Source organism: Pundamilia nyererei, unplaced genomic scaffold, assembly GCF_000239375.1.
Source record: "Pundamilia nyererei isolate P.nyererei 1_Seehausen unplaced genomic scaffold, PunNye1.0 scaffold00089, whole genome shotgun sequence".
Classification (NCBI taxonomy): domain Eukaryota; kingdom Metazoa; phylum Chordata; class Actinopteri; order Cichliformes; family Cichlidae; genus Pundamilia; species Pundamilia nyererei.
The window spans coordinates 1,732,626-1,744,476 of NW_005187490.1; the positions used below are offsets into that span (position 1 = coordinate 1,732,626).

The following is an 11,851-nucleotide window of genomic DNA, read 5'->3' on the forward strand; positions in this document are numbered from 1 at the left end:
TTTTGGCATCTTGTAGTTTGTTACTCTTCCTTACAAAAGGCAATATAAATTTCTCTTCACGGGCAATCTCAGATTCAGCTTCTGTCACATCAGGTAAGAGAACATTAAAACACCATCTTTATCTAGATGGTTTTCATATTTGTCAGTGTATTTTGCTATTAAATTGATATTTTGATATTTACCTCTTTAGAATAATAAAACATTTTATATTCCATCTTAAGTAGCTTGAACATAAATTACAAATCATTTAGGGTTTAGTAGACAGCTGTCAGTTTTAAGAAGAAAGCGAAAGAATTATTGTGAATGCTTATTTGTTTTTTCTACTGCTTAGCCTTTTTTTTTAGATGATTACTTAGTTAAACTTTAAAGAAATTCAACAGAAAAAAGGAGTTAAACGGGTTGTAGAGCTTTTCTCTGTAACCTTTAAAGCTCAGTGAACATTTTAGCTATTAGCTCTAGGCTATACAGAAGTGTTTTGCTTTTGGCTCTAAGCTACCAGTAGCAAATTTCTCCTGCATCTATACAGCTGAATAAATGGATTGCATTGAAAAACAATGCATGCCAGGTTTTTGAGCATTGAAATGATAGCTCTGGTTCTGCTACATCTGCAGCAAAAGAACAAAAAAACAAATAAATCTATATGTGTTAAATCTAACGCTACAAATGCAGATTCTGTGGAAAACTGTTTTAAATTAACTCAGTCCCATATAAATCCTGTGACAAGTTGCATGTTGTCTCTGTCTATAGAATCATAAGTTTGTTATTGTACTACATAATTTGTTAAGTTAAGACTTGTAATGAGTAACTGGAAAACTCGTAAAAATCATAAAATTTGGTACTTTATTTTGCACAGCAAAAAAACATTTATTTACCTTTTACCAGTTGCTTCCCAATGGAAATTACAGTGTGAGAGTACAAACTAAAAGATTGATGGTAAGTGCAGGTTGCTTAGGATAAGTTCAACCATTGGCAACCACTGGCATGGTTGAGCTTATCTCAACCCAATGGTTCTCTCAACCATGAGCTTATCTCAAGAAAATAATGCACAGTTTTGCATTTTCAATTCATAACTGTACCCATGACTAGACAAAAGCATCAGTGAAATTAATTTGATGTAATACTGTGCAAAATAAAAAGCCTGTGTAAGAAAAATGGAATTAGAGGCTGCATGTATGAGCTATACATAAGGTCAAGGATGCAGCAGTAGAACTTGGGGTGCCTACTTTAAATCTGGCAGAAAATATCTTAACCAGTGGCTTAACTGGAATTTCTGTGGTTATTGGTGTTCATGTATATTAAGAGTATGTGGAAACACATTTTCATTGAAATAGCCTAAATGTGTTAACATACGATCTTACCCCCAGCCGGTCACAGCACATGGTTGCCCGTCCCTGAGCCTGGTTTTGCCAGAAATGTCTTCTTTTTAAAAGGGAGTTTCTCCTTCCCAAGTTTGCTAAAGTGCTTGCTTATAGGGGGTTGTCTGTTTGTTGGGGTTTCTCAGTATTATTGTGGGTCCTTTACCTTATAATATTAAGCACCTTGAGGCAACTGTTGTTGTGACACTATATAAATAAAATTAATTTGAACTGAATAGAGTACATATAATTTTTGAAGACAAGCCTCTTTGAACCACACCCTAGCATTGCTATTTTCAGGGATTCTAGTCTAATCAAACCTTCAAATGTCTCTAATCAAAGCATCCCAACATGAACACAAAGTGATATTACCTTTATGAAGTAATAAAGTCAAAGTTATTTACAACTGTTTCGTTTTTCCCAAACATGTAATCTGCTAAACAGATTCATAGTTTGGTTTAAAATTGATTCAAGGAGTAAACTCTGGCAACCATTAGCTGCTTTAAAATAATTTTGAAAGGTAGGCAAATTTGAAGCGGCAAGAACATTTCAACTCATGTTTGGCTAACGGGTGAGTGGCTTCACTACAGGAACATAACCAGGATCTCTGACAGGGAAGTGAGATAGTGTTGACAGAGGTCAAGATGAGGTTATTGTAGATCGAGTCTTGGTGTCACAAAGTAAGCTCAGGAGGAGCACTTGGTCCTCCTGGCAAACACTCAACAAAAACATATGGGTGGAGAATGGGCGAAAAGGTTGTGAACAGATAAGTCCTTTCATCTGCAAGTAACAGGGAAGATAGACTGGAGCTCAAAAGTGGCTGAAGGAGTTCACAGTCACCTAGTAAACTGAGCTCCAGAGAAAATGGTTTCTAGAACTCTGAAGAAATAACTGGAGAGATGACCAAGAATCTGGGTTAAACAAAGAAGAGCACAAATTCAAACAGGTAACAAAGAAGGCCTGGCAATCACAATGTTGGCACAATCTGGCAGAGAACTGTGACTCAGCCCAGCCTTAAAATATGCAACACTTGAGTCTTCAAATCAGGACAGATGCCAAAAAGACAGCTCAAGTAGGATGACTCCAACCTGACATTTGTGTTTTAATTTGATTATGTGACAGTGATAATGCACAGATAACACAATTCAGCTATTTACTGTAACCTAATTGCGGTGTTCACCGTATGCACATATTACTAACAAGCTTGTGTGTGTGTGTGTGTGCATGAATCCACTCATGTGACTGTCCTTCACAGTCAGTGGTCAGGCTTCAGTAAGTAGTAAGTAATCACAAATGACATGTATTGATCAGCCTAGAAAACAGCCTAAAGCAATAGCTTTAGAAAGACAAACTTATGTCATCAGTGGAAAGAGACACCCAGTGATAGCTTCACCATGTACTAAAAGCAATGATATGTCTGGGCATCTAGGATTTTTATTTTTTATGTTTTTGTATTTTTTGAAATAATAAACTGACAGAACATTGTCAATGCACATAATGCTGAAATAATGATTAATACTTGTATGGGTTAAAACTTAGTGTTTTTATATATGTAATAGGAAATGTTTTTATTAAACATTGTAATATTGTACATTGTAAATATTTTAATATGTAAGCACTTCATAGAAAACTCAATTTCATAACATTGCAACCAAAATAGCTCATATAAATAGTTTATAAAGCTGGTAAACCAAATGTTTATTTGCCACTGATATCTGTTGTCCCACCTTTAGAGGGTAGGTGACTTATGATGATATTGTAAATAACTTGCAATCGAGAATTATTTGCAAAGAAAGTTGGGATCTTTTGCAGAGGAAATGATGAAGAGATTCATTTATAAGTTCCTACCGATCATAGCACAGAAAAGGCAATGAAGTTCAGACAATGGACTCATCTGCTAGATCTTAGTACAGAATTTGTTACTGCCTTTTACAAGATCTTACTGCAGTGACAAGTGTAGCCTGGACTGGTAGGGCTGCAGGTCTGATCCTGTGGTGTCCTCGGGATTCCCATATGCTTGTTCGCCATTCACCTTGGGACCATTTTTGATCCGAGGACACCACAAAGGGTTACACAAGGTTGGCTTTTAACCTGAAGAGCTTTGAATGGTGCGCAAAACTAGCAGCCATCTGGCATTGATGGCCTGATTCTACTGGGAATTTTTCCTTCCTACTGTCGCAAAGTGCTCATAGGGGTTCACTTGTCATTTCCTCTCTAACGTTTTGCCAACAGCACCTTGAGTCCTGTGTGACCAAGCCCATTACATCTTAAAGACCTCATAGTACCACAGCATCCCAATAGAGCACTTCTCTGTAAGAGTGCAAGATTGTTGTGATTCTTGGACGTTCCAAAAGGACCATGGAAGCAGAACTTACAGGTACCAGGCCCCTCCCCACTGGATCCAGTTTCAAGTTTGGGTTTGGGAAGGAGACATGTTCTTTATAACTTCAAACTTTCAGTTTGAATAAAACGTTGATGGAAAAAAAAACACATAGGGAATTGCCACCTGGTGCTTTTTCTCGTGCTTCAGTATTCGTATTTCCAAGGTAATCTTCTGTCATCTTGTTTCTGTTCCAGGATGGATCACCATGAATGGCAACAGGGAAGAAGTAGGGGTCATAGGCACTATGATGATGATGATGGTGAGTAAGAAAAAACACTAACTGAAAAAAAGTTTTGCCATGCGAGAGAAAACTGAGGAAGTGCCCTGATTTATTTTAAACTCTGAGGTCTAAGTCATCTTCAGTGATGATCCCAACCCTTGCCCTGAACTATAAACCTTTGTTTTGGAGAAACACAAAAGGTACATGCTTCCTCACCCTCTTCCTGCCACTATCCCCTGTTTCTTCTGTCACTCCAGTTACTGCTAAATGTTTCTCCAGTGTCTTCAGAAATTTGTCAAGCATAGGTGACATCCTTACCTTCTACAATTACGTTGAACATTTTATTACTTTCTAACAGATTTTGCTCTATTATCCTTGACAACATAGCTCCACTTAATTAAAAAACCCAGAAAAAACTAATTTAGGTGGTATTCCCAGACTAAATACATCTACCTGTGAACTGTGTTTCTAGGAGGGCAGAGCACAAATTGAAAAACATATACATTTCATGTATGACATCTGATTTTTAAAACCTGTTAGACGCTGCATAATGCTGAAACCAGTCAGAAGTTTTTAGAATACGTTCCCATTTTCAGAGCACCCCTCAAGCTCTGACTGCATTGATCAGATCCAAATGAAATGTTTCTCTCTCCATCTCAGAGGCCCAGCCATTCTACATCGGTGTTCCAGTTTCCCACCGGCGGAAAAGGCGCAGACATCACTCCTATGCCAGCGATGCCAACCGTGATTCACGACATACACACTATGATCACCATAACCAGCGAGAACACTCACATCGAGGATATTATAACAAAGACGAGCACTATAATAATGAAGAGGATGGCGAAGAGTGTCGTGAGCATGCCGATCCTACAGGTTAGAAATCAAAAGTTTTTCATAAAAGTATCCATAAGTGTTAAATAAAAGTGACTGTTTGCCTTTTTACCTTGTGATTTTTTAAGATTGACATACTTAATTTACTCTGTCATCCAGTAATTATATAATAATTACAATTATTGTATAACTAATGATAACAGTAATTAAACTGCAACATATAACCACTATGCACAAAAGATCAGAAAACAAGTTCATGCAAAAGTATCACTAGGCAAGATACTGAACCCTGAGTTGCTCCACTGCATTCATCAGAGTGTGAGTGTGTGTGACTGTTGGACAGAAATTACTTTGACATAGAAATAAGTGAATGGGTGAAAGAGTCTTGTGTTTCACAGTCTGTTCATCATATCCACCAGTGTGTGAATGCGAGAGTGAATGAATAGTGGCATTGTAAAGCGCTTTGGGTGCCTTGAAAGGCGCTATATAAATCCAATCCATTATTATTATTATTATTATACATTCATATATACAGTGTGTAAAACTGAACATGTCACCAATGTGTTACTGACTTAAAATTTTCACCAGATGTCAGTAACAACCCATCCAGTACACACATGCAAAGAAATCAAACCATAGATGTCCATACATTTTCTCCCTGTGCCATTTACAGCTGTTTACCTGCACTGTGTAGCTGTGTTATTTGTCATTAGTACTCATAAGTTATGAGTAACTATGATAAATGACACATAGACATGCACATAGAAATGGAGATGCAAAAAGGCTTGGAAAGTCATTACACCAGCTGAACTCTCAGTAATTAGAAAGCAATCCTGCTACTTAATGAATATTAATACCAGCTGGTTCTGTCCCAACTGATTTAAGCAAGATTTCCTCACCCTAGGAAAAGGCAGAGGAGTAAAATAATTATTAGAAGAGCTTTCCAAGAGCCAAGGACCACTTGTGGAGAGCTACAAAAAGACCTGGAATCAGCAGGTACAATTGTTTCAAAGAAAACAATAAGCAATACACTCAACTGCCATGGTCTGTATGCATGCTCACCATGCAAGACTCCATTCCTGAAGAAAAACTATATTGAAGCATTTAGACAAGCCTGTGAAATACTAGGAAAATCAAACTCTTTGGATGCCAAAATACACACCAAGTTTGAAGGTCAAAACGCACTGAACATCACCCCGGAAATATTATAGCGTTCTCCTGTGAAGTCTAGAGGTTGGAAAGTCATGGTAGGTATAGGGGATAACATCTCTTTCATTTGGTAAGTTTTCCTGAAGCACTTGTTAACCACTGTGTTTATTGGATGGTACAACATCATTTTCACAAATGTAATGAGATTGATTGTTTTTCTGCCTATCAAGCTGGATGGATATGCTGGCTTGCTGTAAAGGCTGAAATTCATTAGCTGTGAGCTGATACTGGGCGATTAACATAAGAAATCATTGCACTTGGCGTTCATACATTCATTATACTGCAGTTTGTGATGTCTTTTCAACCAGTTGAGTAAGTTAGTGTAGCTTTCCGGTGCAGACAACTCTTCAGCATGCATATGATTTATTTTTGGTTATTATTAATGCTAAATATGAAGTATTTTGAAGTATGGTGATCTGCTTTGAGGGGCAGGCTCTTCACCTTCGGCTATGCCAGACTTTGATTTGTCACTAATCCAGACCAGAGATGAAAAGATCAACAGGTAATAAAATCACCACCTCTTGATCAATCAGTTCTCCAGAAAATAGACCCATCTTCTGTACTACAAGAACAATGGGGCTACATGGACACTGTGTGACTCTAACTCCCATGTTCAGCATTTCTACTAATTCCTTCTGAACAAATTTTCTTTTGTGTTTAGTTTATGCCAGGATGTGTTACAAAATGTTGCTCTCTGACATTGGTATAAGGGGGAGAACACATCTGCAAAACGCTGCAGCAACATCCGCTCTCTAGGCCTGTGTGAGATTGCCATTACAATGGAGGGAGGCAAGAATGGTTTCCTCTGTGGATAGTAGAAGCTGGTTTGAACAGATTTATTACAGAGTAATTTACACAGTTCTTTTAGTGTGTGAGACATGAATAATGAGCTCTGGTCAGTCAGTATCTCTTTCAAGATGCCGACTCGGGAGATTTCCTGAAACAGTGCCTGTGCCACACTCTTTACAGAAATGGTGTGCAGCGGCACTGTTTCGGGATAGCCTTCATAATATTGTTGTGATTTGGCGCTACATAAATAAAACTGAATTGAACTGAATTGATATTGCATTCCATAATCTACCAGAAAGAAGATATATCCCTATGCACCTCGGTTAAATGACATATGAGGTCCAAGCTGATGCCCTCAAACAGAACCTCAATTAATAGTTAAGCACAAAGACACTTTTAGAATTCCCCAAATGGCTGGCCAATAAAATTGGACCATTATTTGCTCCAAAGTTTTGTCATAACCCATATGACCTCTTATCCCATATTCATAGAATAACGTCAGTGTACTTTTGATCCGTGTGTGATCAGATTTTATCACTTAGTCAAATGATAACTATAGAAGTGTCGTCACCAAACTACTGTAGTGGGAATCTCCTGTGGACTAGATAGCTGGAGCTGACAGAGCTTCCAGAGAAGGCCCTTCTGTCTCCTCCTCCTCGGAGAACTGGGCGGCTTCCAGCCGATGTTGTGACTCCCACCACCTCCCTCAGCTGTGCTGAAAGGTGATCCTTGGGCAGGGTCACAACAACATCTAGCCTGCCCAGTCAGTGGCAGTGGACCCACTATCAGTATCTGCGAGGAGCCCCACTCGCTGATTTGGTGGTGCGAGGCCTAATTGGTCCACTACCAGCCAACGGCCATCTTCTCTAAGTTGAGAGTCACCGCCTGGGCACCGGGAGTAGTCTCAGCCTTTACTTTTTCTCAGGTCTTTCTGCTGTGGCCTGAAAGAAATCTGAGAAAGCCTGAAGATCATCTCCTTTCCCCATCAACTCTAGTGGTGTCATTGAGGAACAAGCAGAGCAACCACTCTCCAACTCCTTTATGTGGCTCTTTGACTGGACTTGTAGCTGTTCTAATTGCCAATGATGAACCACCACCTGCTCCCAATGCATGGCCACCAGCTCAACCACCATCAGGGCCAGCACCTCAATTGGCTGGGCCAGTCACAGGTCCACCATACCACAGCCCAGGTTTTGGCACCACTGTTATAAAAAGACCCACTATACACAGTTTTGAAAGGTAAGTATGTGTTTATTCATGATGCTTTTCACTTTTGTGACCTCTCTGCAGCTTCCAGCCACTTCCTTCACCTCCAAACACCAGCTCTCCCACAGGGCCCTGGCAGCTGCTGAAATAGGGAAGGCATGGTTAAAGTGATGGCTATCAGCAGTCCTGGCCAGCATTCCCTGGCACTGTCCCCTGAACCCACCGCTCCACCCCTCCACTGCAGCTGAGCCTAGTTGCTTTTACTTTGCATTTTAAAGAGAGTGTATTTTCATTTATTTTACATATCGCTCACTCATTTAATTTTGGGAAGGCTAAATTTTATTAATTTAATTAATTGGGTCGCCCTACAGCCTAGTGTGGTTGTTTTTTCACATAGTTTTCTCTCATAGTCTGTGTGTAGCAATAGGAAAAGGGTGCTTTTTCTGCATTGCGTTGTGGATTACTGCCTCAAGTGAAGGGCTTCACGGATCTCAAGGGGCTGGACAGACTGGATGCTTTAGTAGTTTTTAGCGGTAAAGAAAGTGAAGCTTGAAGCATGAAGCTTTAAATTAAATGTCAATTTAGATGATCTTCACACATCACTCTAAAGTTAGGATAATTACTGAAAAACATTGATTTGTGTCCTGGTTACCTCCTGGTGGAGATATGTACATGCATGTTTATTATCTGATTATCAGGCTTGGATAATTTGTAGAAAGTAGATGGAACTTATATGAATGCATTGAAAAAAATCATTTTGCCCTTCAAACTGTGCTGGTTTTTTTCTTTCCCCTTTTCGGCAACAAGGTATGGGGCGATCGTGGCTCAAGAGTTGGGAGTTTGCCTTGTAATCGGAAGGTTGCCGGTTCGAGCCCCGGCTCGGTCGTTGTGTCCTTGGGCAAGACACTTCACCCGTTGCCTACTGGTGGTAGTCAGAGGGCCACATAAACAACAGAAAAACCTCAAGACCAAATTGCATGTATGAAATTGAATTTGAAAAATAACTTCTAATTTGACATTTTCACATTCATACAAACACTTTTTTCTATGCCTAATTGCTTTCTTAGTGTGTTGTTACAGTCTGCAGATAATGCAGACTAAGTTTATTGTAAAGCTGAGGACCCAAAAAAAGCAGATGGAGTTCATCAAATGGCAAGGCATTCTGCAGCCTAACATAGCATAAAAGGTTATGTTAATTCAGGGTCACCTGATCAGCCCTAACTAAGTTTTGTCAAAAAAGAAAGTCTTAAGACAGGCTGTTTCTATTTTAAGAGTATGCGAATATGGAAGAAAGCCACCCTACATATATTTTTAACAGGCACATTGAAGGACATATCTTGGTCAAAAAATGGCTTCAAGATTCCCCACAGTGTTACTGGAGGCCTAGGTAATCCCATCCAGATCAAGCATCTGGTTAGACACCATATTTCTAAGATTTTTAGGGCCCAATACAATAAACTTAGTTTTATCTGAACTTAGAAGCAGAAAATTAGATGTCATCCACGTCTACAGGAACCCTGTAGAACTCCATAATTAATTTTAGTGTGTGAAAAGGACACTTCATTTACATGAAGAAATTGGAGTCTATTGGAAGTACATATGATTCAAACCACTGCAGCGCAGTAGCTTTAATATCTACAACAAGCTCTAATTGTTGCAATAAAATATCATGGTCAACAATGAGGTATATCAGCTCAAGCACAGAGATGAGTCCACTGTCAGAGGCCTTAATCATTTGTAACCTTATATCATATTTACGATTGAAGCATTAATTAAATTACATAGAGCTATTTTTGCTTTACCTAGGCACTCAAATACATTCCATACAACATGTCTCATTGAAACCATTCACACCCATTAAAAAAAAAACACTTTTTCTATGCTTAAGTGCTTTCTGTCTAAAATTCACACTCTGATAAACACATTGGAGAGCAACTTGGGGTTGGTATCTTGCCCGGGGAAACACAGCACTATAAATACACACAGAAGAGCAATTAGTCACAGAATCAGATGACAGAACCAATCAGCAGCCGCCAGCTCTCCAATCAGGAAGGACCTGCAGAGACTCCAAAAGGCAGAGGACACACACAGAACAAAATCTAGCCACCGTGATCCAAAATATGGCCAGGGCTGTACCATCAAGTAAAACCTTATTCTCCCACAGCGGCGCAGCAATAGCACGCAGTGGCCACTCCGGACCAAAATGGTGTTGTTTTAGTGCTTTCTATGGCTTTTTCATTGGGACTTCTGAGCCACATGGACACCATAACAAGTGGTCTTCATGTTTACTAACGGCAAATACTCCTAAATTACAAGCATCATATTCAGTCACATGGACTCACCTTATTTCGTGCCAATAGAAATGCAGCTCTGTTCAGTAAGAATCCCGGCGGTGGCTTCTGTGTCTACATCAACATGAAATGGCGCAAGAACTCTGTACTAGTTTCCAATTACTGCTCATCGCTGGTAGAGTTTATCACTGTTAGATGCAGGCCTTTTTATTTACCTTGGGAATTCACTACTGTGCTCATTACAGCAGTATACATCCCACCCAGCGCTAACACTAAAGAGGCGCTCTGCGAGCTGTATAGGGTGATCAGCAAGCTGCAGAACTCCAGCCCCAATGGACCGTTTATTATCGCTGGAGATTTCAACCATGCAAATCTCAAGTCAGTGCTTCCGAAATTTCATCGTTATGTAGACTTTGTGACGAGAAAGGCAAACGCACTGGATCATGTTTACACAAATATTCCCAGTGCGTACCAAGCGAAGCCCTGCCCCCACATTGGTTACTCAGACCCCTTGTCTGTCATGCTAATTCTGGCTTACAGATTACCCATCAAACGCTGCAAACCGGTTCTGAGACAAGTGAGAACCTGGCCTGCAGGAGCTCTCTCTGCTCTTCAGGACTGTTTTGAACACACTGACTGTGACATGTTCAGGGAGGCTGCAACACCACATCAACACATCTGTGACCAGCTACATCAGTAAGTGCATTGATGATGTCACTGTCTCCAAGACTATCCTAATATTCTCCAACCAGAAACTGTGGATGACTTCAGAGGTGCGTGAACTGCTAAATTCTTGAGACTCCGCCTTCAGAGCAGATGGCAAGGGGGTCCTAGAAACAGTGAGGGCCACACTGAGCACTGGAGCCCCTCAGGGATGTGTGCTCAGCCCACTCCTGTTCACTCTGCAGACTCACGACTGTGCAGCAAAGCACAGCTCGAACCACATCATCAAGTTCGACAAGACTGTTTTGGGTCTCATCAACAAGAATGCTGAGTCAGCATACAGAGAGGAGGTACAACAGCTAAAGGACTGATGCAGAGTCAACAACCTGTGTCTGAACATGGACAAAACAAAACAGATGATTGCTAACTTCAGTAGAGCACGGAGAGATCACTGACCACTTAACATTAATGGATCCTCTGTGGAGGTCGCAAGAGCACCAAATTCCTTGGTGTTCACCTGACGGAGAACCTCTCCTGGTCCCTAAACACCAGCTCCATAACTAAGAAGGGCCAACAGCGTTTCTACTTCCTGTGGAAGCTGAGAAAAGACTATCGAGAGTTTCCTAAGCAGCTTCATCACTGTGTGGTATGGTAACTCCACCGTATTGGATCACAAGACGGATGGTGAAAGTGAGAACAGCTGAGAAGATCATTGGAACCACTCTTCCCTCCATCACAGACACCTATTGCATCCACTGCATCTGCAAAGCCACCAGCGATGTGGCACATCCCTCACACACTTTTTTACCTTGCTGCCTTCTCGCAAGTGGTACCGGAGTGACTGGTCTGACACACACACACACACACACACACACACACACACACACACACACACACACAC

The 11,851-nt window shown here is 40.4% G+C and overlaps 1 protein-coding gene across 7 annotated transcripts in view; it reads left to right on the plus strand.

Moving 5' to 3' along the window:
* The first annotated feature begins 6 nt into the window (after positions 1–6).
* The window catches only part of slc4a5b (solute carrier family 4 member 5b), a 58,765-nt gene continuing 46,920 nt past the window's right edge, over positions 7–11,851 (plus strand). For all 7 annotated transcript variants that reach the window (XR_311892.1, XM_005739118.1, XM_005739117.1 and 4 more), the window contains exons 1-3: positions 7–93; positions 3,933–3,997; positions 4,619–4,834. Coding sequence is in view for 6 of the 7 variants with exons in the window: in XM_005739118.1 (XP_005739175.1) it covers positions 3,934–3,997; positions 4,619–4,834 (280 nt within the window). In the remaining variant the exon portion in view is untranslated. The remainder of the gene's footprint in view (positions 94–3,932; positions 3,998–4,618; positions 4,835–11,851) is intronic.